Below are 27,285 nucleotides of genomic sequence, written 5' to 3' on the forward strand. Positions count from 1 at the left end.
GACTGAAGTAGAGTAAAGATCATATTTATTACTGGCATGAAGTCAGGCAGGTGGTGATAGTGCCAGGCCCTTCTTCAGTTGAGGGGGTGAAGGGCTCTTCCACCAGCGCTGATTCACCTAGTTGGCACTCCCAAGGAGGTCCAGGGCTCCAAGGCTCCCCGTGCCTCTGGCTTTCCGCAGTAGGTGACAGACAAGCAGACTGCTAGACATTGGATATGTGGACTCCTCAGGGCTGTTCTGGAGCTGGGGTTGGGCTGGAGTTAGCAGGGGGTGGGGGTCGAGGCTGGATGTCCCTGGTACGCATATAGGACAGCAGCTGCTCCGGGATCTCAGCCAGTACATCCTTGGCCAGTCTGGCCATACTCAGTACCTGGTTGCCCGATCGGTCAACATAGTCTCGGAATGGGACAAACTGGGATAGGCACAGACAGGAAGGTGTGGGCCATGACCAGGGAAGAGATAGTAAGGAGGTGTCATCTCTAATCTCCAGCGTCTTTTTCCCCTAATCTTGGACAGATGTCTACATTCATTTTCTCCCCATCCTCTTTTTGTTTTATTTTGTTTTGTTTTCTGTGCTGAGGGATGAACCCAGAGATTTGTGCATGCCAGACACATGCTGTACTGCTGTGCTGCGTCCCCAGCTTTCCACCCACTTTCCTTCACCTTCTATTTGTTCTCAATCCATTCCAGTCTGGCTTCCCACAGTTCACTGAAACTGCTCTTGCTAATGTCACTAGAGCCCCATGTTGCCAAATCAGTCCAGGCAGAAACAATTTTCAGGCCATGTCTTGCCATACATTTCTTTGCCTTTCCGTTACATTTGGATATCATCCTCCTAGACACATCCCACTCCCGAGGAGGCCCAGAGAAGGGAGTTGGAGCAAGAGGGAAGCAGATATCTCAAACTCAGTGTGTTCCTAACTGAATTCTAGCTGTTTCTGCCAAATAAAGGCTAATAAAGGGAGGGAGAAGTGAAAAAGAAGAAAAAAACTATTCCCTGATGAGTCAATCCAAGATGATTTTTTTAGAAACATAGACCCACCCCGTCTATTTTTAAAATTACTTTTAAATTATTTTTATTTTTTTCTTTTGAGACGGGGTCTCACCAAGTTGCCTAGGCTGGCCTCAAACTTGTGAGCTTCCTGCCTCAACCTGCCTTGTAGCTGGGATTATAGATGTGGGCCACAGCACTCAGTCACAGCCTCTTTTTAAAAGTCCAGAGCCACACCTCATTCAGTTGTCACAGATACCTCAAACTCAGTGTATTCCCAACTAAATTCTAGCTCTTTCTGCCAAAATCTCCTCCTCCAGCTTTCCCCTTCCCAGTCAATGAGACCATTACTCAGTTGTTGGTGAGCAGAAGACTGAGAGTCCTCTTTGAAGTTACCCTCACTCTTTGTCACTATCTAATCAAATCATCAAATCTGGTGACATTTTCTTAGATATTTTTTGAACCTGCTACTTCTCTCCATCCCCACTGCTTCCGCCCTCATTCAGATCTTTACTATCTCTGCCACTTCCAAGGCTTTCTCACTAATCAGTCTACCTGCCTTCTCTAACCCTGCCATAGTCCACCCTCCACCAGCAACCAGAGGAATCCTTTTAAAGTGAAGATAAGACTATCTCACTCCCTTATGTGAAATCCTTCAAAAGCTTTAGAACAAAGCCCCAGATCTTCACTGTGAAGGGCAAGGCCCCTTCTTGTCACTTAGTGTGATCCTGCCACCCTGCTCTGAACCCCCAGGCCTAAGGACATGCTGCTTCCCTGTCTGTAAGCTTATACTTTCCTTGAGGACTCAGCTCAAGTGTCATTTCCTCAGAGAAGCTTCCCCAACTACTAAGTCAGATCCCTTGCTATTGGCTGTCACATGGCATTTGCTATTTATTCCTTCTGAGCACTTATCACAATTTCATCAGATATTTAGCTATGTGGTTATTACCAGCTGCCTCCACTAGAGGGCAGGTACCTTGGGGATCTCCTGCACCAGGGATCCACCAAGGTGGCAGCAACCTTCCAGCTTCTGGAAAAGAATGTGTTCAGAGGAGCTGTGTTACAAGCCAGAAATCCCAGCAACTCAGGAAGCTGCGGCAGGATCACAAGTTCAAGGCCAGCCTCAGCCTCAGCAATTTACTGAGATCCTCAGCAACTTAGCAAGATCTTGTCTCAAAAAAAAAAAAAAAAAAGGCTGGGGATGTACTCCAGGAATATTGTGCCCCTGGGTTCAATCCCCAGTACCAAAAAAAAAAAAAAAAAATTCATTGAATGAGAAAGGAAGGTGATTAAGAAAGTAGTAACTTCCTAAACTTCCTACTTGGCCTTTCCTTCCCACTGTGCCTGTCAGCCCTACCATCTCTCCACGATTACCTGGACAATGTCCCGCTCTGCATAGCGTCCCCTGGAGGACACACGCACATCATCGCCATCCAACTCTTCCATTGCTGCAGAAACAATACTGTAAGCTGATTGGCCTGTTCAATCCCACCCCTTCAAAATCATCATGCGAAAGTCGTACAAATATTAGACGCTATTTGAGTTGTTATTATATTTTTTAAATTTTTTTCTTTTTTTTTGAGTTGTTGACAGACCTTTTATCCATTTATGTGTGGTGCAAAGAATTGAACTCAGTGCCTTATGCATGTAAGGTAAGCGCTCCACCACTGAGCTACAACCTCAGCCCTAGAGTTATTATTATTATTAAAAAAATTTTTAAGTTGCCAATGGACCTTTTTTATTTATTTATTTGTTTATATATGGTTCTGAGAATCAAATCCAGTGCCTCACACATGCTAGGCAGGCACTCGACCATTGAGCTACAATCCCAGCCCTATTACTTACTACTAATACTATTTACTACTACTGCTACTACTGCTACCACTACTACAAATATTACTGTGCTTTCCCACACATTCAATCCTCCCCAGAGCAGCAGGGGAAAAATATTGGTATTGGCATCTCCAAACTCAATTATGAAGAGGAAATGAGCAGGTTTGTGACTCAACCAAGGTTTCACCAGGTCATTCACCCTGTCTGTTTGGTGAATCAGGTCAGTGCCTAGACCCTTCCCATCACCCCAGTTCTTAGTCCCACTAATGGACACCCTCCATCTTACCCTCAAACATGGCTGGTCCCACACCCACAATAATGATAGACATGGGCAGCGAGGAGGCCTGTAGGGAGAGAGGGGAATTGTTGGAGTGAGCGGCCATAATAAGGGAGGTGACTGTTGGGAGATAATTCTCCCCATACATCTCTTGAGTAGAGGCTCTGATTCTCTTTGTTCCAGACTATTTTTGAAGGATGTGTATATGTCAAGTGGCTTTGAAAGATACACTGTCTCTTCTATCCAGTATAATTTGAAAAAGGTCTCCCACTGGAACACAGGGCAGCATGCCTCCTGCCCATTATAAAAGATTCATGTCCCCTAAATTCTAATAATGCAACCTGCAGTGATTCCAAGTATCATCTGGCCATCTTCACATCATCCTACTGGAACTGGGACTTAGAGAATCAGCATGAAGGCTGTTACTCCAGCTACTGTTTTTGCTGGGAATAACAAAGTTTCATGGATGCTGTATCTTCTGCCAGCATCCATGAAACTGGCAGGTATAACTTGTTATATTACAAGGAGGATAGAAATCTCAACTCCATCACAGTGTTGGCAGTGATCCCTCCCTGCTAAGCCTTCCTCCAGACTCACGCTGACGATGGCCTCTTTGGTCTGTGTCATGTCTGAGATGACCCCATCAGTGATGATGAGCAGAACGTAGTACTGGGAACCATCAGAGATCTTGGCTGCAGCCCTGCATGAGAGACCAAGATTAGAATTCAGCTGAAAGTCAGAGAGGCCAAAGGGACACTCTAGCCCCATAGTTTCCACAGCCAAAGTGTGAACAGTGGGCAAGAATAGGGGCTTTTGAAGCCTGTGTTCTTTTCCCTGACCTGGATGCCTGCCCCTGACTGACTCTTCCCCATTAATATTTACTAAGCACTTACTATGGCAGGAAATATAGAAACATAAGAAGGGAAAGAGCAAATTCTCCTGTCAGCCCACTGGAGGGAACAGACAGACATTGATCCAGAGACTACACAAAGAGGTGTAAAATCACCATTGTGGCTGGGCTCAGTGGCACATGCTTATAATCCTAGCAACTCAGGAGTCTGTGGCAGGAGGATCACAGGCTCAAGGCCAGCCTCAGCAACTTAGCAAGGTCCTAAGGAACTTAGCAAGACCTGGTCTCAAAGTAAAAAATAAAAGGAGGTGGGGATGTAGCTCAGTGGTAAAGCACCTCTGGGTTCAATCCCCAGTACCAAAAAAATAAATAAAAATCACCACTGTGATGAGCGCTGTGATGATGGGGATGCTGCTCGGACAGTACATAGCAGGGGATCCTGACAGGGTCCTGGAGGCCAGCAAAGGCTTCTTTAAGGAAGTGATGTTTAAAGATGTAGGTGAGGGGCTGTGGATGTGGCTCAAGCGGTAGCGCGCTCGCCTGGCATGCTTGCGGCCCGGGTTCGATCCTCAGCACCACATACAAACAAAGATGTTGTGTCCGCCGAAAACTAAAAAATAAATATTAAAAAATTCTCTCTCTCTCTCTCTCTCTCTAAAAAAAAAAAAAAAAAAAAAAAAAAAAAAAAAAAAAGATGGAGGTGAGGACTGGGGTTGTAGCTCAGTGGTGGAGCCCTTGCCTAGCACTTGTGAGGCACTGGGTTCTATCCTCAGCACCACATAAAAAATAAATAAATAAAGATACTGTGTCCATATACAACCAAACAAAATATTTTAAAAAATAGATGGAGGTGGGGCTGGGGATGTGGCTCAAGCGGTAGCGCGCTCGCCTAGCATGCGTGCGGCCCGGGTTCGATCCTCAGCAGCACCACATACCAACAAAGATGTTGTGTCCGCCGAGAACTAAGAAAAAATAAATAAATGTTAAAATTCTCTCTCTCTCTCTCTGTCCCCCACTCTCTCTCACTCTCTCTTTAAAAAAAAAAAAAAATAGATGGAGGTGAGGCTAAGTGAAGGGTGGAACCATTCCAGGCAGAAAGTGTACAGCATGGACCAGCAGCTCTGTGGTGTTAACTGCAGGAAGTTCTCCCTGTCTGAAGGACAGGAAGTTAGGGTGACAGAGTGGACTGTGTGGCTGTGGGGACCTAGGGGCCAGACCACTCATCACAACAGGCTTTATCAACCTCTGGGAAGATTTATTTTTTTCTTTTTTGTAGTACTGAGGATGAAACCCAGGGTCTCATGCATGCTAGGTAAGCTCTCCGCCATTGAGCGAAACCTCCTGCCCTATTTTATTTTTTTAAACATTGAGACAAGGTCTTGCTAAGTTGGTCAAGATGACATTAAACTTAAGGTTCTCCTGTTTCAGTTTCTTGAGCAGCTAGGATTATAGTCCTGAGCCATGACATGTGGATCTCTGGGAAGATTTTGATATTCATATAAGACCAGGATTGAAGGCTGAAAGCTTCTCTTTCCTGCTCTCATCCGCTTCCTCTCTCTCCTCCTCCCCTGCTGACTCCATCCATTCCCTATAGTCTGACAGCTGTTTGGAATGCTCCTTTTCCTTCTCTCACACATTATCTTTGATTTCAGGAGTTTTCCATCTGAAGAGGACTTCAGAAAGCATGAGTCCAGTCCCCTTATTTTACATATAAGAAAAAAAGGAGGGGCTGGGGATGTGGCTCAAGTGGTAGCGCGCTCGCCTAGTATGCATGAGGCACTGGGTTAGATTCTCAGCACCACATAAAAATAAATAAAGATATTGTGTCCATCTAAAACTAAAAAATAAATATAAAAGAAAAAAAGGAGACTGAGATTGAGGGAAAGCAGACCCTGGCCTCTCGACTTCCTGTCTTGGATTAGAAAGGATAGATCTGTGCCATTTAGATTAATGAAGTTATCTGGATGCAGTGGCCCACACCTGTAACCCCAATGATTGAGGTGGCTGAGGTAGGAGGATTGCAGGTTCCAGGCCAGTCTTAACCACTTAGGGAGATCCTGTCTCAAAATACAAAATTAAAAGGACTGAGGATGTAGATAGTGATAAAATGTCCCCTGGGTTCAGTCCCTAATACCCAAAATAAGGAATTAACTAATTGCAAATTAATTCATTAATGAAATTAAATAGGATTCATAACTCAGTTTCTTGGTCACCCTAGCCATTCAAGTGTTCAATATCCATATGTGACTGGTGACTACCATGTAAGATAGCACGATTATTGACCGTTTTCATCACAGCTAAAGTTCTTTTTTTTTTTTTTAAAGAGAGAGTGAGAGAGGGGAGAGAATTTTTAATATTTATTTTTTAGTTCTCGGCAGACACAACATCTTTGTTGGTATGTGGTGCTGAGGATCGAACCTGGGCCGCACGCATGCCAGGCAAGCGCGCTACCGCTTGAGCCACATCCCCAGCCCCAGCTAAAGTTCTTTTGGGCCTAATCTCAAGAAGTCAGAACAGGCATGACAAGCAGAGTGCAGAATTCACATAGCTCCAGCTCAGTTTGTCCAAGGCCCCAGGTGGAAGTAGGTCATGATCCTCCTTAACAGCCCCTGCCCACTTCCTAAATTCTGGCCTCATCCTCCTTGGAAGCCAAGCCTATTGCTTTCTCTCCTCACTTGCTCATTTCCCAAATAGTCATTGTCCACCCTCCATGTGTCAGCATCAAGCTCCATGCTGCACATGTAGAAAGAACAGAATTTTGTCCTAGGGCAGGCAGACACTTGCACCACTGAGATGAACTGAAGTTAGGGCTTGGAGGATGTGCCAGGTGACCCAGGACTTCAAAAATGAATAGGGTGATGGCAGGGAGGGAAAAGTGTTCCAGAAAGAAAGGATGTCAAGTGCAAAGACACAGCATATTCTAGGAGTACATGAAGAACCACAGAGGAATGACAAAGCTGGCACCCAGGACAAGGGTCCTCTCATGAAGGGATCTGTTTGTTTTTGTGGCCTGGAGATAAAAACCTAGGGCCTATAATCCCAGTGACTTGGGAGACTGAGGCAGAAGGATCTCAAGTTCAGGCCAAATTTAGCAATTCTCTATTTCAAAATCAAATTTTAAAAGGGCTGTGGGTGCTGGAGTTGTAGCTCAGTGGTAGAGTGCTTACCAAGCATGTATGAGGCAATGGGTTCCATCCTCAGCACCACATGAAAGTAAATAAATAAAATAAAGATATTGTGCCTATCTACAACTAAACAAAATATTTTTTTAAAAATAGAGTGCTAGGGCTGGGGATATGGCTCAAGCAGTAGCGCGCTCGCCTGGCATGCGTGCGGCCCGGGTTCAATCCTCAGCACCACATACCAACAAAGATGTTGTGTCCTCCGAGAACTAAAAAATAAATATTAAAAATTCTCTCTCTCTCTCTCTCTCTCTCTCTCTCTCTCTCTCTCTCTCTCTCTCCTCTCACTCTCTCTTTAAAAAAAAAATAGAGTGCTCCTGGATTAAATTCCCAGTACATAAAAAGGGTGTCCACCTTGCAGACTGGCAGTGAAGATTAATTTATTATTTTTCTATGGTACTGGAGGTTAAACCCAAGAGTGCTCTACTACTTTGCTATATCCTCAGCCCTTATTGTTCTAAATTTTAAAAATTTTGAGGCAGGGTCTTGCTAAATTGCTGAAGCTAGCCTTGAACTTGCCATTTTCTTGCCTCAGCCTCAGCCTCCCAAGCCACTGGGATTACAAACATGTGCTTCCATGCCAGCTCTTATTCCTCGTTTTAGATTTATTTATTTATTTTTGACCTAGGGATAGAACCCAGAACCTCATCCATGCTAGGCAGGTATTCTACCACTGAGCTATATCCCCAGCCCTTATTCCTATTTTTATTTTATTTTATTTACTATTATTATTTTTGGTGGCAGGAATTGAACCTAGGGGCACTATACCACTGAGCCACATCCCCAGCCCTTTTCATTTTTTATTTTGAGACAGGGTCTTACTAAGTTGTTTAGGTCCTTGTCAAGTTACTGAGGCTGCCCTTGAATTTGTGATCCTCCTGCCTTAGCCTCCCAAATCACTGGGATTACAAATTTGAGCCACTACTTCCACCATTATTCCTATTTTTAAAATAAGAAAACGATATTCAGCAATAGTAAGTAGCATCCCCAACAGGTGATGAAGCTGAAGTCCAAGCCTATTCTTGACCAACTGAACTAGAGCCCGACCTCTGGATGCCATCACTCTCCATTTCTGGCTTACTCCCTGGAGGGTGGGAGATCCACTCTACAGTCAGATCAGCGCTCCCTGATGTGCCCCTGTGCTTCTCACCTGGCATTCCTTCCACCAGGACTACCTACTCCTCTTCTCGATTAATGTTCGGTTCTCCCTCTAGACTCAGCTGAGCAGTCCCCTCTGTTCCTCCTCCTGTTCCTCTCTCCTCTAGGGTACAGCCACCAAGATTGACTGCCTGCTCCTTTAAGAGGGTTCCTGAACCCCAGAGGGCACCAAGAGCTCCTCCATCCTACTGCTTGGTTTGGTGGATAAATCTAGATAACTAGAAGTGAACTTAAAACACCTTTAAGAGAAATTACAGCTAACATGCAATGTGAGAAGAACAGCAAATTTGCATGAATTTTTAAAATTAAACACAGAGACTTCAAAGAGATTCTCAGTCTGGCTGCTTTGGGTTGTGGCCCCAGATTTCCCCAGGGGGATATAGTCTCTTGCCTTTGCTGACAGGTGACTTGCTAGAAAAGTCTGGGAAGCTCTGGCCTACAGAAGGTAATGATTTATTTATATTTCTATCTCCTGCAACAAGGCAGGGACTCCCAAGGGCAGGGACTAGGTCTGATTCATCTGTGAATCTCCAGTGCCTCAGCAGAGAACTGAGCACCCTGCAGGTGGCCTCTGCATAGTAATAATGATAATAATAGCAACAGCAACAGCTGACATTTACAGTACTTATGATGTGACAGGTACTGTTCAAGGTGCTTGACATGTATGTGTTAATCAGTCCTCAAGTAGCCCTGCCATGAAGATATTATTATTCTCATTTTGAGGAGATAGGCACAGAGAGATTAGGTATTGAACCCAGAGGTGCTCTATCACTGAGCCACATCTCCAGCCCTTTTTCTTTTATTTTGAGACAGGATCTTGCTAAATTGCTGAGCCTAGCCTTAAACTTGCAGTCCTGGGGCTGGGGATGTGGCTCAAGCGGTAGCGCGCTCGCCTAGCATGCGTGAGGCCCGGGTTCGATCCTCAGCACCACATACAAACGAAGATGTTGTGTCCGCCGAGAACTAAGAAAAAAAAAATAAATATTAAAATTCTCTCTTTCTGTCCCCCTCTCTCACTCTCTCTAAAAAAAAAAAAAAACAAAAAAACAAAACAAAAAACCTTGCAGTCCTCTTGAGTCACTGGGATTACAGGCATGTGCCATTGTACTTGTCTGCTCTGTATATTTTTATCCTGAAAACTTGGAGAGTTTTAAATCTACCATTAACTAAGCACTTACTATGGGATAGACCACCTCTTACATGGTTATCTAATTATTTTTTTAAAAATTGTTTTTGTAATTGTTTTTTTTTAATTTTTAATATTTATTTTTTAGTTTTCGGCGGACACAACATCTTTGTTGTATGTGGTGCTGAGGATCGAACCCAGGCCACACGCATGCCAGGAGAGTGCGCTACGGCTTGAGCCACATTCCCAGCCCTATTTTTGTAATTGTAGATGGACAGAATTTGTTTATTTTTAAGTAGTGCTAAGGACTGAACCAACAGCCTCACACATACTAGGTAAGCACTCTGCCACCCAGCTACAGCCCCAACCTTAATGATTTTGTTGTTGTTGTTATTACCTAACCTCTCAATAACCTATAAAGAAACCACTACTGCCTAGCATGGTGGTGCACGCCTATAATCACAGCTACTCAGAAGGCTGAAGCAGGAAGGTTACAAGTTCAAGGCCAGCTTTGGCAACTATATAGCAAGACCCTGTCTCAAAATAAAAAATAAAAAGGAGGCTGAGGCAGGAGGATAGTGGGTTCAAAGCCAGCCCCAGCAAAAGTTAGGCCCTAAGCAACTCAGTGAGACCCTGTCTCTAAATAAAATACAAAATAGGGCTGGGGATGTGGCTCAGTGGCTGAGTGCCCCTGAGTTCAATCCCTGATACTGCCCCCACCAAAAAAAAAAAAAAAAAGAAAAAGAAAAAGAAAAAAAGGGCTCAGTGGTAGAGTGCCCCTTGGTTCATTCCCTAGTACCAAAAAGAAAGAAGCCACTACTGTGATCCATTATAACACCACTTCACAAAAAATGAAATGGGAGCTGAAGAAAGAAAGTGGGGGTGGGAGGAGAAAGGGAGGAAGGAAGGAAGAAAGAAAGGGAGGTACTTAAAAAGGCTAAGCTGCTTACGCTCCTGTGGTTAGTGAGAGGTGGAGCAAGGATCTCACACCAGTGCCTCCACCAGGGTAGGCAGAGTCTCCTTCCTTACACAAAGTCAAGACCGACTCAAGGTCGGGGTCCTCATTCCCACAGACAAAGTTGGAGTAGTTTATTGACACCTTCTCTATCCCACAATAAGTTATTAAGTAACCTTGTTGTCCCAAGGCCTGTCCCTACACTGAAACTTTCTCCTAATCTCTAAAAGCCAGTTCAACTTAGAGTGAACTTGGGGAGGCAGTCCCCTATCTGTGCCCCATCGCTGACCCTAGCCCCCGCCAGTTCCCTTACCTGGCCACCTGATTGATGACAGGAGCAAAGTAGGTGGGCCCATAGAGCTGCACAGTGCGCAGGCTCTGGAAATAGCTCTCCAGCACGCCCTCGATGCCCGCACAGTTGGGGTCCTCATCATTGTTATTCTGCCAAAGAAGATGTCCTGCCAAACTGAGCCCAACCAAGGTACACCCAGGAGTGCTCTGATCCCAGCTTACCCCCTCCTTTTGCCACCAGTTCCTTTCATGCACCCCTCTAAACCCAGCCCTGCCCTCCCTCCCTGCTCTGCCACCCTCTCACAGCTCCCTGCTCCTCTGAAGTCCCTCACCCTTCAAAGAAATGTACTTAGAAGAAATTTGTCAACTTGTGTGGTCCAGACACCAGGGCACACAGTGTAGTCTGTGACCCATACCATACCAGGGGGAACTGGTGAGAGATCCGTCCCTCTGGGGGCAGCTTGGCCCCAAAGCCATAGGCTGGGAAGAGCTTGTCACTGTCATAGTCCTGGATGATCTCTCCCACTGCCTTGAGGGCCATGGCATAGGCGCTGAGCTGGTAGGGACTCATGTAGTGCAGGGAGGTAGGCTGCAGGGGATTCCCTGTAGGGACACAAGAGCCTCACCCTCATGGTCACCTGGATCATTCACCTGTTCACCTGCTTATCCTTGTATGTGTCCATCCATCTATCCATTTATCCACCCTCTACCCCATACTCCCTCATTATTATTATTAGGTATCAGAGATTTAACCCACTGAGCCACATTCCCAGCCCTTTTTACTCTTTATTTCAAGACAAGGTCTTGCTGAGTTGTTTAGGACCTTGCTAAATTGTTGAGGCTAGTCTTGAACTTGTAATCCTCCTGCCTCAGCCTCCAGCATCCACTGGAATTACAGGTCTACACCACCATGCCCAGCTGAATGGGTAAATTTCTATCCTCAGGTTCAAAGTGAGCCCAATCCCTCAGGACTCCCCTGGAATCCTCCCATCCCTTGTTCCCCCATCCATGCCTCACCATTGGAAGCTGTGAAGTCAATAGCCACTGTGAAGTTGAGCTGGGTCCTGTTGCGGAAGTTCAGGGATAGAGTAGTGAGGGACTAACAGCTATGACACTAGCAATTCTGAGACGTTATTATACATACAGCTCACCTGTGGCTTGTGTTCAATGCATATACTGACCCAGGCAGTCTGGGTGGAGGTGACAAACTCCCTAGGCATGCTATTAGTGCAACTATGGACCCCACTTTGGGTAGAAGAATTGAATGCTTTTCTTCCTTTCCCATTGTACCTCATATTACTTTATCCAGCCACTTATCACTTATCTAGCCCCTTGTCATTTATCTGTGACAAGTGTAGTACATGTAATCTAATTTAACCCTTACTATAGCCCCAAAGTAGTGATTAAACTTTCCATTTTACACAGGAGGAAAGTGAGGTTCAGAGAAGCAAAGTACATTTCCAGGTCTGCCTAGTTCCTCTGAATGGAGCAAAATGTTCCCTGTAGTCTATGTAGCTTTTCCCTCTCTTGAACTCTGCTTCTTCTCTAGGCATCATTTCCTGCTCCCCATTCCCCCTCCAGGTGCTGGGGATTAAAACCAGAGCCTTGTGCATGCCAAACACATGCTCCATCCTGAATCCCTAGCCATAGCTTTTATAGAAAGGCATTTGGTTACCGGGGCCACCAGTGGTGAGCCTTCATCTGGCAGCCATCCATAGGGGGCGTGGGAAATAAGGACAAAAGGCAACCCCATGAAGAAAAGTCAGAGGGACCACACTTTGCACTTTACCTAACAGTCAAGTTAGCATGCTGAGTAGTTTACAGTCTCATTGGGCCCTGACCATTTAAAGATAGGAAAACCCACTGCGGGGCTTTCAGCCTACAGCTGGTCTATGACTCACCCTCCCTTGATGTAATCGACAAAAGTGAATTCAGAGTCCACAGAGAAGGAGAGCAGCGTCACCTGTGAGATAGAAGAGGTGGCCGTGTCACTCTGGAAAGGGCAGATGGGGCAGCAGAAGGGAGAGAAGCTTCATAAAGCTTTGGAGAGAGGTTCCTGCTGGGAGGCACATGATTCTACTCCTGCCCCACCCTGTCCCCCATTCCCCCCCCCTTTTTTTTTTTTTTTGGTACTGAGGACTGAACACTGAGTATATTTCTAGTCCATTTCATTTTTATTTTGAGACAGAGTTTCACTAAGTTGCCAAGGTTCCCACTCAGTTGCCGAGGCTGGCTTTGAACTTGGGATCCTCCTGCCTCAGCCTCCCTGGTTGCTGGGAATACAGGTGTGCCCTACCACATCCAGCTTATCTCCCACCCCCTTCTGTAAAAAAAAAAAAGGGGAAGCTGTCAAAAACATATTTGGATTTCCAAAAATATATTGAATTTGGAAACTTAATTTAAGGTGTTTTTTTAATTTACTCTGCAAAAGTATAAAAATTGAAAAAATTTTCCTGGATGAGAGAAAAAACAAACTTAAGTGGAGCCACCTTGTACCCACCATTACTATATCCAAGTGATCTGCACCCATTGCCTCCCCTGCTCCTAATATTTGTCACTGGGACAGAGACAGGAGGACCTGAAGGGGGCTGAAACTCTAGGGAGCACTCACTGTTCCCGAGTTGACATATTTCTTCTTCTTACATTTTTTCCGAGGGTTGAGTACCTAGATGGAGGAAAGTAAGAGTGACAGTGGAAATGGGCATGGAGGGAGCTCTAGGCCGAGCACACCGGGGCAGAGGCCCAGGTCACCCTGCACAGCTTGATTCTCACCTCATATACCGTGAACTGGTTCTGGGCCTTGCTCAGCTCCCGGTAGCTCGTGGTGAACTCACCAATGAAATCATGGCTGTAAAGAGGCCAGAGGTGGGTCAGCAGCCACTGCGCTGGTCTGAAGCCAGGCCTGACCTCCGCCAGTTATTCCCCCTATTCTAAGCTCCTACTTGGACAGCAAGGCTGTAGGGGTAGGGCCAGGTGGGGAAGAAAAAGAAGAAGACAGCACCAGAGAGACAACTGAGGGGTCAGCTGTACCAAGACCCTGGCATCTATTCATCACCCTTCCTGGCTCCCAAGGCTGCTTTGGGGTTCCTGGCAAATGTACCACATATAATTAGGGAACTGCTCTGATTAAGTACAGGAGCAAGGGACACATGGAGCTTCCTACCTTCCATCTCGGTCCCAATCATACACATCAATCTTCACTGTTCTGAAATGCATAAGGTAAATACAGGCAGGATGTATAGGTTAAATCCCAGAGACAAACCCAGTCACTTAACCATACACTAGTCACCTCAACCTAGCCGATTGTCCTTCAACCAATGTGTTCATTTTTCTTTCTTTTTTTAATATTTATTTTTTAGTTTTAGGTTGACATCATATCTTTATTTTATATTTATGTGGTATTTATGGATCAAACTCAGTGCCTCATGCACACCAGGCAAGCGCTTTACCACTGAGCCACAATCTCAGCCCCAATGTGTTCGTTTTTCAATCTTCTGCCCATCTTTCCCCCCTGAGTCCATGCGTACACCAAACCACCATCAATTACATCATGACTACTTGTGCTACGAGAACCACTGTTAGTATTCTTTCCCCATTGATGGGTCTTGTTGTATTCCAGGCACAATTCTTAGCACTTTCACAAAATGTCTCATTTAATTGAACAACCACTCTGTGTAAAATAATTATTCACACTTTTGGATAAAGAAATGGAGATATTAAAAAAAAGAGTCACTGGCTAATAAGACCTCATGGTAGTAACTGAACTGATATTTAAACACAGACATCCTCCTTCCAAAGACTTAGTTCTTAACTGCCATGCTTAAGTCATCACATATGTCTGTCAATGTGTCAGTCCATCCAATCATCTAGCCACCCACCTAGCCATTCATTTGCCTGTCTTTTTGTCAATTCAACTGCCTCTTCCTCCATCTCTTTATCCACCTAACTATACAGCCATCCATTGACTCCTATTACACAAAACACCCACCTGTCTGTCCATTCGCCCACCCAACCAAACACCCAACCACATAACATCTGTCCATTTGATTATCCATTCATTTGCATAACCATCCAATTATGTATCTCTGTGTGCCCATCCACCCTTCCACCTTCCCACCTACCCACTTATCTTCACACTACCCATTCATTAGTTTCTTTGGTAAGCCTACTACTTTACACCCACCACCGACTAACTCATCCACTAATCTACCCATTCATCCGTTTACCGTTCATTCATCTGTCCAACCCTCAATCCACCTCAATCCACCTGTCACTCCATTTATCCTTTTCTATTACACCTGTTTTTTCACTCATCCATCTGTCACTAATAATCCACAGATTCTCATATGCCCATCTATCATCCATCTATCAGCTCATCCATTTGATCATCCATCCATTATCTGTCCATCCACAAGTTTACCCATTAGTCCCATTATCCATTCACCCATTCATTCACCTTCCCATCTACCATTCACCAGGTGATCCACCCATCTGACCATCCATTCATGTATCTGCTCATCCATCATTTCTTCATGTGCTCTTTCATTCACCCATTCCAATGCCTTGGGGCCCAGGAATCTCACTGTTATATATCTTGGTCCCCTTGGTCCCCACTCATGTTGAAGCAGACCTGTCATAGTCTCCGTTGCACAGGGCCCGCACAGGGATGCTGAAGGGCTGCCACACAGGATTCAGTGTGTTCTTCACAACCTCTGTCTTGTGGCAGATGGTGAACCTGGAGGAAAGCAGGAGTACTGGATCCTGCCCTAGGGGTAACACTGAGTCCAGAGATGGGCCCAGCACTTTCAGAGATTCCTGAGAGTCCCACTTGTCAAACATGTGCCCCACACTTCACCTAAGACCTGTGAGAGCTGTGACTCACGTGCCATCTTCATTGCTCCTGTAGAACACAAGAAAGGGATCTGATTTCCCAAAGAAGTCCTTCTTGTCCAGCTTGTTTGCACACAACTGCATGGTGGCAATGTCCTAGGGATGGATAGAGTTGGGCTGTTGAGACCCAGCCTTCAGACAGTCCGCTCAAGGGACTAACGGTAGAGAAGGGAACTCTTGCATCTAGCATGTGGCCCCTACTGACCCGACAATTGCTAAGCTCCTCTGCAGTCAGCAGTATGGTCCCACACTTCTTGCCCGGTACACCCCTGGAAGCAGAAAAAGCCTCTTAGTGAGAGGACTGAGGGTAGATGACAAAGACTGGGGCAGCCATTTGAGGGTTAGATGGGCCAGGGGACTCCATCTGCCATTTATTGACAGTCCCCTAAATGTTTCTCCCCCTGTCCTGGATGATCTTGTGGGAGAAGACCTGACTTTGACTCAGAAAGGATCTAGCTTAACCAAGGGGGACATCTCATAAGAATAGTGTGCAAAAGACATGGAAGTTAGAGTAAGTGGACTCAGGGTGGATTTTGTGACTTTCAAGCTGTGTAACCCTTGATGAGTTACTTCCCATTTCTGGGTCCTTAATTTTCTCCTCTATGAAATGAGAATCACAGCAGCTTGGGAGGCTGAGACAGGAAAATCACGAATTTAAAGCCTGCCTCAGCAAAATCGAGGCTCTAAGGTTTCAGTTGCTTAGAGCCTCACTTTTGCTGAAGCTGGCTTTAAATTCATGATTTTCCTGTCTCAGCCTCCCAAGCTGCTGGGATTACAGATGTGCACCACCATGCCCAGCAAGACCCTGTCTTAATATGAAAAATAAAAAGGGATAGGGACATAGCTCAGTGGTAAAGCACCCCTGGATTCAATCCCCAGTACCAAAAAAGGGGGGTCACTGGGACCAGGTGCAGTAGCACCTGTAATCCCAGCAACATAGAAGGCCTCTGAGGCAGGAGAACTACAAATTCAAGGCCAGCCTGGGCAATGTGGGGAGACATTCTGTAATTTAGCAAGCCCTGTATCAAAATAAAAAGGGTTGGAGTTATGGGCTGGAGATGTGGCTCAAGTGATAGCGTGCTCGCCTGGTATGCCCGGGTTCGATCCTCAGCACCACATACCAACAAAGATGTTGTGTCCGCCGAGAGCTAAAAATAAATATTAAAAATTCTTTCTCTCTTTCTCTCTCTCCTCTCTCACTCTCTCTTAAAAAAAAAAAAGGTTGGAGTTATAGCTCAGTGGTAGAGTACCCCTGGGTTCAATACCCAGTACCTATCCCTCCAAACACACACACACACACACACACACACACACACACACACACACACACACACACACGCAAAGACAAGGGAAGCTTTGTCCTCTTCTGACCCCAGGAGGGACATTTCCATATGTTTACAGGGTACATACAGAAATGCATATTCCCCACTTGTCTTGGTTTCCCAAGCAGAAAAGGATCTTGTTGATATGGGCCAGTGATCCCTGACACCCAAAATGTGGAGAAAGAAAGCTGGGTCAGGAGGTTCAAGCCCTATCTCTAACTTGCTTCTAAGATTTTCCCCATCTTTCAGATGAGAGTGTCAAGCGGTTTCTTTGACTTCATCAGCTTCTGGCTCTTCCCTCACCTTGATATACTTATTTGGCAGAATCCAGCTGACTGCCTAACCCACACTGCACCCGTGTAACTGAACATGGCCAGAAGAAAACACACCATCATGCTAGTTTTTTTTTTTTTTAAATTGAACCCAAGGCATAGCACATGCTAGGCAAGTATTTTACCACTGAGCTACACCCCCCATCCCAAATGTGTGTGTTTAATACTTACTTTGTTTGTTTTGGACTAGGAATTGAACCCAGGGGCACTTTACCACTAAGCTACATGCCCAGCCCTTTTTTTTTTTGAGACATGGTCTCACTAAGTTGCGTAGGGCCTTGCTAAATTGCTGAGGCTGGCCTCAAGCTTGCAATCCTCCTGCCTTGGCCTCCCAGGTCTCTGGAATTACACAGTCCCTGGCCCCAGCCCAAGTTGGTCTCATTTTTAAATGTAAAATCATGCACCGCAAGAAGGCTCTTAAGGGCTGGGGGTTTAGCTCAGTGGCAGAGCACTTGCTGAGCTTGTACCAGGCCCTAGGTCCTATTCCTAAGCCCACACACACACACACACAAAAAAAAAAAAAAAACCCACAAAGAAGAAGGTTCTTAATGCTGCCTGATAGTCATACTACATGTCCCCAAACCTTCTATGTGGATGGAAGTTTCTCTCTTTTTTCCTCAAACCTCTGTAGCCTCCTCCACCATCTTCACTCTTAGCTGGTGACCTTGTTTCCTACTCACTGACAAAACTGAAGCAACCAGAAGAGAAAGTCCACCCACCACCACACCTCCCCTGCCACCAGTGTCTCACCCACACAACTGTGCCTTCCCACGGTTGCTATAAATGCACGGTGCTTGTGCCTCTTTATCCCCCTGCCGTGTACTTTATCCCATACCATCTTGTCTGCACAGGGACATCACTCCAGCAAGTCTGCCCTCTTTTTACTTTATTTTATTTTGAGACAGGGTCTTGCTAAGTTGCTGAGGCTGGCCTTGAGGTTGGGATCCTCCTGCCTCAGCCTCCGGAGTTGCTGGGATTACAGGCTGTGCCATTGTGCACGGCTCTCCCTTCTTTTATTGCATCGACTGTTCAGTATCTGTTGGTTCATTCCCATCAACAAAAAGTGTGATTTTTCTCATGTTAAAAAATGTCAAACCTATTCTAGACCTCACTTCCTGCTCCAGCCACCTCTTCTTTTCTCTCTTTCAGAGAGAAAAGAAAAAGGCCTTCACTCCTAGTTCCTTCTTCCATTCTCTTCTAAACCTTTCTAATTTCCATCTCCCCTTCAAAACTAACTTGTCAGGCTGGCATGGTTTCTTGCACCATCCTGTAATACGAGTTATTCCAGAGGCTGAAGCAAGAGGATGGCAAGTTTGAGGCCAGCCTGGGAACTCAGCAAGACCCTGTCTCAAAATAAAAAAATAAAAAAGGCTTAGAATGTAGCTCAGTGGTAGAGTGCTCAGGGTTCACTCCCTGGTACTAGAGCAAAACCAACCAACCCCCCAACAAAAAAAATCCCAAAATGTTCACCAGTGTCACCAGTGATCTCTATATTCCTAAATATAGCAGCCAATTCCCAATCCTCATTTTATTGACTGGTAGCAGCATTTGGCAGGGTTGGTCACTCTCCCCTCCTTTTTTTTTTCTTCCTTGCACAATATTGAACCCAGAGCCTCAAGCATGCTAAGTTCATGCTCTGCCTTTGAGCAATTATACCCCCATCACCCTTCTTAAAAAAATTACAATAAAAAAAAATTAAAGGGGCTGTGGCTGTGGCTCAGCGATAGCACACTTGCCTGGCATGTGTGAGACACTGGGTTTGATTCTCAGCACCACATATAAATAAATAAAATAAAAGTCTATAAACAATTTTTTTAAATTACCAGTTTCATTGCAACATGGCTATTTTTGTGAGGGCAGGAAATATGATCTTTTTTTAAAAAAAATTTTATACTTGTAGATGGACAGAATGCCTTTATTTTATGTGGTGCTGCTGATCAAACACAGTACCTCACGCATGCTAGGCAAGCACTTTGTTGATGAGCTATATAACCCCAGCCCAGGGAAGTATGATCTTAAAACAATATTCCATTTAAGGCTGTTTATACAGAAATTACGCTCATAACTGATTATCCAAAATATCTTTAGAGCTTCAAGACTCACATGGTAAACCCCAAACTTTTATACTCATTCAGTGGTGTACGCTCAGAGGAAAACAAAAAGGCATTAATAACAGCTATTTCTTGGGCTGGGGCTATAGCTCAGTGGCAGAGTGCTTGCCTAACATCTGTGGAGGCACAGGGTTCAGTCCTTAACAACACATAAAAATAAATAAAAATAAAGGTATTGTGTCCTTCCTACAACTACAAATATTTAAAAAACAAATAACAGCTATTTCTTTTAAGAAGATATTCAGGTAACAGGTACCAAGTCTTATGGTCTTAAAAGAACATCTAAGACTCACGTGACATAATTGATACCTCTCCGCCATGTCTAATAGAACTTATGAAATTTAACATGGCAGACTAAATTCCTGATTGAATCCCTCCCCCCAGCTGGCTCCTCCCCTTGCAACCATCTCAACTGGTGGCATAACCCATCTTTCCTGGTGTTCAGGTTAAAGGCCTTGGTCTCATCCTAATTACTCTTTTCCTCTCATATCCATATTCAATCCGTCAGGAATCTGTTGGCTCCATCTTCAAATCACACCCAGAACCTGATCATCTGTCTCTTCCTCTACTGCTACCACCCTGGATTACTATGACAGCCTTCTGATTGGCTCCCTACTTTGTCTTCTGTCCACCCCAAGTTCCTTCTCAACCCAGCAGTGGGGTCACCCTTTGAAAGCATGGTCAGAGCATGTTCCACTGCTCAGAATCCTCCAGTGATCCTCTCACAGTACAAGTCCCTGCAGTGGCTGGCAGGCCCATTGGTGACTCTCCAATCCCAGCTCCTCCTGCCACCTCCTTCCTCAACTCTAGCTACTCTTTTTTCCCTGCCCTTCTTTGGTGTTTTTGGTACTGGAGATTGAACCCAAGGGCAATTTACTACTAGCCACCTTCCAAGCCGTTTTTATGTTTATTTATTTTATCTTTTAAATAATTTAACCTTTATTTAATTTATTTGCTTTTATGTGGTGCTGAGGATCAAACCCAGTGCCTCATCCATGCTAGGCAAGTGCTCTATCACTGTGTTACAGCCGCAGTGGGTTGTATTTTTTATTTTGAGACAGGGTCTTGCTAAATGGTGAAGTGGCTGAGGCTGGTCTTGAACTTGCAGTCCTCCTACTCCTGGACTGCTGGGATTACAGGGGTGCACCACCTCAGCCAGGTTCCCGCTGTTCTTTGAATTCTAGGCTTTTCTCTGCTGACTCCCTCACCTCCATCAAGTTGTGGCTCCAAAGTTACTAGTCTGTGAGGCCTTCTTGACCACCCTACTGAATACTGCACCTCCCACCTACCCTACATTGCCATTCCCCCTTACTCCACTCTACTCTGCCTTCCCTCATATGTAATTTACCTACTCATGTCTATTTTGTACTGTTTCCTATGCCTTACCCCCAACTAGAGCATAACGTTCCTGTTTTTTGTTCATCATTGCAACTCTAGCCCCTTGAACAGTGGCTGATGGAGTTCATGCCCAGTAGAATTGGTGGAATGGGGGATCCCTGGAGCCTGGAATAGTGTGGTATTCAAAACAGGCTAATAACATCATGAATGTAATGGAGATGCTGAGGATTTGATTTAGTCAGAGGAAGCTTCCCAGTGCAGAGAGGCTGGGAAGTGGATCTTAAAATTTGAATCAAGACCTGGGCATGGTGGTGCACACCTGTAATCCTCCCAGCTCAGGAGGCTGAGACAGGAGGATCACAAGTTCAGAGCCAGCATCAGCAACTTAGCAAGGCCCTAAGCACTTACTGAGACCCTGTCGCTAAGTGAAATATAAAAAATGCTGAGGATGTGGCTCAGTGGTTAAGCACCCTGGATTCAATCCCTCAGTACCAAAAACAAACAAACAAACAAAAACATTTTTAAAAAAAGTTGAGGGGCTGGGATTGTGGCTCAGGGGTAGAGGGCTCGCCTAGCATGGGCGGGGCCCATGTTCCATCCTCAGCACCACATAAAAATAAAGGTATTGTGTTGTGTCCATCTACACCTAAAAAATAAATATTAAAAAAATGTTGAATCAGGTTTAGAAAAAGAATGACAATGACGGAGGATATCAGGCTTGAGACTGATGTGAGCACAGCTCTAGAGATGAGGCTTTCTCAGGGGCCTGATAGGAGCTGGTGAAAGCTCCCCTTAGGGGCAATCCCAGTCTCCACTGATTATCAATTAGCAGTTTCCTAAGGAGGGAAATTTGGTGGTGCCTGGTCCTCCCCTGCATCCCTTCCCATTCAGCTCACGTGAGGGGTCGCTCTACGCGGCTGCCCTGGCCTCCGATCACTTCTCCTAGAGCCAGGAACGCTTGTCCCAGGAAATCCTGTGCCAAGACAACAGAGTCAGCAAGACGGGGAAGGGGCCCCAAATCCCAGCCCAGTCCTGGGAACGCAGCTGCACTTGACCAGGGTAGTTCTGAGGCGGTGAAGCATTGTAAGGCCACCGCCCTGCGTGTGCTTTAATGGATCGTGGAGGGAAGAGGTCTGCAGACCAGGTGTGCTTCTTGGTCAGTAACGGGTCCCAGCCCGTTCTCCACAATACCATCCCATCCCCTTGTCCTGCTCTCTCCAGCCTCACCTTCTGCAGGTCCCAGTGCGGCCGAGAAGGAAGAGAAGCAGTGAGTAAGGGGCGTGAGCAGGAAACCCAGGCAGGAGCAGGAGAGGGCAGGGAGAGTAAATTAGGGGCCTCAAGAGGGTAGGTCGAGGGGTAGGAGAAGTTATGGGGAGGTCGTTGAATACATCTGAGTGCCTTTTTGCGCCCTGCCAGCCCACGAGGGGACGCTCGCTTACCGGTTTGGAGATGTTGGTTTTGGAATCGACGTTGTACCTGGGGAAAAAGCGGAACTGGCGTGGGGTGGGCTAGGAGGGAGAGAGGCCAGAAAGGAATCTTGTTGGCTAATACTGGGTAGAGGGAGGGGAAGCCTGGGATCGGAATTCAACTTGGATCTCGTTTGGGACAGGTGTTAGGGTCGCAGTCAGGACTGGGTAGAGACCAAGGCGGGGGCGCTGCTGGGAGCGGAGTCATGTGGTAGGGGGCCACCGCCGAGGTGGAGCTAAATTACTGGTTGGGATAGGGGCAGGGCCGAGTTTGTAGAGTGAGTGAGACTGGATCTGGCCTGGGGGTGAACTAAGATTAGAGTGGAGCAGTTCAAAGTGGGACCCAGCGCGGCCTAGGGGAGGAGCCAGGCCCGGAGGCGAGGCGGGGGCGGGACCAGCCAGAATTGCAGGCGGATCCAGGTCGGGAGGCGGGTCAAGCTAGAATTCTGGGCGGGGCCTCACACATCGAAGCGCAGATTTTGCTTTTCTTCAAAGAAATAGTCGAGGACGAATTTGCGCACGAAGTCTGGATTCAGCGTGTTGTCAATCACCTCGGTCCGTCCGAACTGGGCAGGGGTATAGAGGATCAGCGCGGGGTGCGCCGGGGGACAGGAAAGGCTCTGGGCTGAAAGAGGGCTGTTGGACTCACCTCCCGCCACTCCTGGCTGGCCCGAGTCTGGGTGTAAAGCACCACCACTGCGGGTGGGGGCGGAAGACGGAAGGACATCAGGTCGGCCCGCACCCCTCCCACCCCTCCGCTGCCCCCACCTGCCCCCTGGGTCACACCCGGATCCCAAGTTTCTCCTCCCAGTCCTGGAGCCTTACTGGGGTCGGACTTGGAGAAGGTGTCGAGGTCTAGCAGATTCCTAGAGAAAAGCGACAGACAGACCGACAGAGGGTGAATCATTCTGAAGCCCACCGCCTGGACACTGCCCTGAGTCGGGCATCCGGAGGAGGCATGGGGCTCCAGTCGCACCCACCTCCTCCGTTACTACACCTCAGTGTGTTGCGGGGATGGGGGTGGGGTGGGGGTCGTCAGTGCTGTCAGCACTCTGGACAGCAACAGAAACCTCTGCCCAGGAACCAAACCTCTGCGAACTAGATGCATACGTGCCCACATTGTCTCCAAGAACCCAGAAAAGGGGATTCACCCCAAAACTTTGTCCTACTGGGGCCCAGCTCCTACCGGATCCCAACGACCCACCCGTTGAGCCAGTCAGTAGACTGAGCCCTCTTGTGGGGTGGGGTTGCCCAAGGAGAGCCCTCCTCGATCCTGCTAGCGACTCCCATCTTCAGCCGTGATCCTATAGTCCCCTTGCCTCTCCCCCCAGAGTCTAGCCTCTATTTGCGCTGAGACCCACAGCAGCTTGGGGCTGGGGCAGTGCCAGTGTCTAAGCCTCCCCAGCGCGGCCCGCTCACCGACAGGACACGGTAATTTCAATCTTGGTGGCTGGGACGCTGCGCTCGGTGGCTCCTCCGAGAGACATGGCGGGTCTTGTGGCCGGAGCCGCGGGAGGCTGTAAGACCCCAGCCGCCGGGGCTAGGGGCGGCGGCGACAGCGGCGAGGCCGGCCCATGTGCCGCCGCAGCGGCGGCGACGGCGGCGACTGCACTCCTTCCAGCACTGCGTGCGCTCCCGCCGCTTGCTCCCTGACAGTGGCGTTAGGCAGCAGTGGCTCCAGATGGCAGCACAGCCCCGCCCGGCCCTACGGGCGGCCCCCGCCCCATTGGAGCAGACGGGAGCTGGCCGGGAAAATTACCTAGACCCCACTTGCAACCTACACTTTAGGAGACTTGCCTCTCTAGGATGCTGAAACCCAAGCCCCCCGGAACTGTCCGTGATTCTGAACTATTTGGGGTAACTGGTGGGTGTTGGGGTCTTCGTCTCTTCCTGAGTTTCTCCCTCAACAAACTGTATGTCCCTCTCCCTAATGCTAGCTTAACTAGGTCTCTGAATATGAAAAGTTAACATTTTTTCTTATTAGCTGTGTGACCTTGGGGAAGTTGCTCAACATCTCTATGGCTTGGTCTCATTGATGGAAGAAAGATTATAATAGCAGTTACTTGGGGGACTGTAAAATTTTATCTAGATAACCCAAGGGAAGGATTTGGCACAGAGAAAGTGTTAAATGTTCACTGGGAGGCTGGGTTGTAGCTCAGTGGTGGAGTGCTTGCCTGGCACATGTGAAGCACTGGGTTCGATTCTCAGCAGCACATAAAAATAAATAAAACAAAGGTTTAAATAAATAAATGTGCACTGGTATTACTTGACATTTGAATACTCACACTGATGACCTCTTTCGTGTTAGGAGTCAGATCAGAGGGCTGGGGTGAAGTTCAGATGTGGCATGCTTGCCAAGCATGTGCCAGGCCGTGGATTCCATCCCAGCACCACAAAAAAATAAAAATAAAAAGGAGAGAGATCAGGAAATGGTGACTTTTAAAAGACTGTACGAACCCTCTGCTCATGCCTTTGAATCCTCTTGATACTGTCATGATGCAGTCTACTCCAGCCCACATATAAAGGAGGGTAGTGGTTACTCAGGCCCTCCCTCACTAGACATGTACACCAAATGCTGCTTTCAGAACCCAAGAAGCCAGACCCTTCATCATGGGCAGTTCCTTGGAGCAGGGGCTATACCAGGCCACCCACGCTGCCTCAGACCTTCTAGAAGATGAAGACCTCCAATCCCAGCAACCTTACGGCTGAACCTCAGCAACTCTGGAGTCTGTGCAGACAAACTGGCTCCCCAAGGACACAGGTTCCACTCAAGCCTGTGAACCACTTCTCCCACTTCAGCTGGGGAGCGCAGGCCCTACTACTGCAGCTCAAGAGTTAGGGGCACAAGAAAGGAGGGAGTGCTCCTTTTTATGTGGGCCTGGGGGACTCTCTCCCACTCCTGAGTCCATAAAAGGGGAAGCTGTAGGAGAAAATCAGTGTCGAGGCTGCACCCAGCTAAGGTCACTGCTTTGTCTGCTCTGGAATGGGCACCTCACATGGCATCCATCATCCTGTCAGTTTTAGTCAGCTTTTTCATCCCTGTGACCAAAAGACCCAATAAGAACAATTAGAGAAGGAAGTTTATTTGGTACTCACAGTTTCAGAGATTTCGGTCCATTCCCAGATTCCAACATTGTCTCACACATGAGCTTTTGGGAAGACATCTCATATCTAAACCATAAAACTGGTGTCAAGTTGTGCCAATGTTTATATGACAATGCTCTGATAAGACCTGGAGACTAGGCTGAAATGTCTCCATTGATCTTCTACTGCAGAAAAGGAGAGCCACCAGGGAGTGGCACCTGAAGAGCCTAAGCTTACTCAAGCCAATTGCTTTTACTCCTAGATGCTGGAGGAGCTGATACCAGGAGTCAGAGGCACCAACATCTGTAAAGAAGTCATGCTCCATGCTGCACAGGAGGGGAGTCTGTCCATCCACACATTTGATTTCAAGTAGCCATGGAGGGCATCCTTGTTGGGACTACCAAAAAGCACAAGAATCTCTCCAAAGAGCAGGTGGTCACTGTTCATGAGTTGGCATCCTTGGCTGCTGGAGCACATGGAGGCTGTGGTGAACGCAGGTTGCAGGCCCCAGCACCACAGGACTGGGAAACACCAGCTTGGGAAACACCTCATGTGTTTGCTTCATGAAGGAAGAGCCTGCAACAGCCATGATCCAGGCTCCACATAACAGCAGAAGCTAGGATGCCCAAGGCAAGAGTGGGTTGTCTTATATCTAAGCTGAGGCTTAGGTGTGACTCAGAAAGTCACAACATGGCTTGGGACCACTATCCTCATCCACCCTTACAGTGAAGGGCTTCGTTCACTATGGCTCTAAAGTGACTGACATGAATGCGAGCCGAGTGCACATGTTGGAAACCTCTTGTGGAGAGTCATGAACTTGATGAGAACTTATTGCAATTACCGGGGATGGAACCCAGAAGTGCTTTAACACTGTGCCACAGCCCCATCCTTTTTACTTTTTGTGACAGGGTCTAAGTTGCTTAGGGACTTCTGGCTTTGAACTTGTGATCCTCCTGGCTCAGCCTTCTGAGCTGCTAGACATGTGCCACCGCACTGTGCCAACCGGTGGTATTATAAGGAGCTTCGAGAAAGTGAGTGGATCATGACTGTAGATTGCTGTGACTATTGGGAAGTGGGTGCCCATTCTCAGTTGAGGGCATGGCTTCCAATTGAACCCTCCAGGAGGACTGGTGTGGCACTGAAACAAGTGGTAGGAGCCTGTGGAGGTGCACCTTGAAAGGGTAGCTACTCTGTGCTCCACCCTCATTTCACATTGCAGAAAAGTAAACTCTGCAGTTAAGGGCCAGCTGCCCCACCAGGGTGTTAGTCTCTCGGTTTTTTAAAAAATATTTTTTTAATTGTTGATAGACCTTTATTTATTCATTCATTTATATGCAGTGCTGAGAATCGAACCCAATGTCTTACACATGTGAGGCAAGCGCTCTACCACTGAGGCATGACCCCAACCCTCTCTTGCTGCTTTCATAGTTCACATTGCAAAGCAGATTGTTAGTTGCTCATGTCTGAGGAGCAAGACAGACCTTTTATGTGCTCGTAAGATTGCTATAAGGACAATCCTGTGGGACTTGGTCCTGCATGATGTATGCAATGGTGTTTGGTGTATTCAGCAGTCACTCAGAAGAGAGGCCAGGCCCAGCATGGGGTGAGCAGGACACTAATGAAATCAGCAATGAACACAAATATTTAAGAAATTGTAATTAAGATGGGCATGATGGCACATGCCTGTAATCCCAGCTACTTGGGAAGCTAAGGCAGGAGGATCTCAAGTTCAAGGCCAGCCTCAGCTGAGACCCTGTCTGAGACCTCAGCTGTCCTTAGTGAGACCCTGTCTCAAAATCTTAAAAATGGCTAGCTGTGGTACTCAATGATAAAGCACCCCTGGGTTCAATCCCCAGTATTGCCAAAATGTAAAAATAATAATTAATGTAAAAAAAATCCATGATGAACCTATGTTAGAATTTTAAATTTCATTTTGTTCTCACTTTATTTGATGGCTACAAGTGATGGAAGACTAGTCACTTGCTGATCTTGTTATCAGCGCTGTTACAGGCATAACCTGTTATCATAGCCATTAAACTGTCATTTAACTTGGTTAAAAAAGATGATTTAAGGGTACAT

The 27,285-nt window shown here is 46.7% G+C and overlaps 1 protein-coding gene across 3 annotated transcripts; it reads right to left on the bottom strand.

Moving 5' to 3' along the window:
- Positions 1-8: 8 nt before the first annotated feature.
- Cpne9 (copine family member 9) lies at positions 9-27,284 on the bottom strand. 3 transcript variants are annotated; one of them, XM_013362170.4, is made up of 20 exons: positions 23,542-27,284; positions 22,948-22,988; positions 22,772-22,818; positions 22,585-22,688; positions 22,096-22,132; positions 21,553-21,629; positions 15,759-15,822; positions 15,546-15,649; positions 15,294-15,398; positions 13,827-13,868; positions 13,436-13,511; positions 13,275-13,328; positions 12,565-12,626; positions 11,681-11,727; positions 11,085-11,266; positions 10,686-10,813; positions 3,699-3,801; positions 3,111-3,168; positions 2,366-2,439; positions 9-412 (listed from the first exon to the last, which is right to left on the bottom strand). In XM_013362170.4, the coding sequence occupies exons 1-20, from the start codon at positions 23,607-23,609 to the stop codon at positions 227-229; spliced, it is 1,659 nt and encodes a 552-aa protein (XP_013217624.1). In that variant the 5' UTR covers positions 23,610-27,284; the 3' UTR covers positions 9-226. The 3 variants fall into 3 exon arrangements, with proteins under 3 accessions (XP_013217624.1, XP_077889640.1, XP_077889641.1); XM_078033514.1 differs by lacking the exons at positions 10,686-10,813; positions 11,085-11,266; positions 11,681-11,727; XM_078033515.1 differs by lacking the exons at positions 15,759-15,822; positions 22,585-22,688; positions 22,772-22,818; positions 22,948-22,988; positions 23,542-27,284 and having other exon boundaries at positions 22,096-22,578.
- Position 27,285: the final 1 nt, after the last annotated feature.

This window comes from Ictidomys tridecemlineatus, chromosome 16 (genome assembly GCF_052094955.1).
Source record: "Ictidomys tridecemlineatus isolate mIctTri1 chromosome 16, mIctTri1.hap1, whole genome shotgun sequence".
Taxonomy (NCBI): domain Eukaryota; kingdom Metazoa; phylum Chordata; class Mammalia; order Rodentia; family Sciuridae; genus Ictidomys; species Ictidomys tridecemlineatus.

Bases quoted from the DNA above. Each gene is read 5' to 3' on its own strand.
- Cpne9 (XM_013362170.4), bottom strand. From the start codon at position 23,609: ATGTCTCTCGGAGGAGCCACCGAGCGCAGCGTCCCAGCCACCAAGATT. The intron at 13,512-13,826 runs GTAGGAAGCTCC...GCCTCTTTACAG, and splicing joins GATTGGGACCGAGATGGAAG to CCATGATTTCATTGGTGAGT. The intron at 12,627-13,274 runs GTGAGTGCTCCC...TCTATCTCACAG, and splicing joins AATATGTCAACTCGGGAACA to GTGACGCTGCTCTCCTTCTC.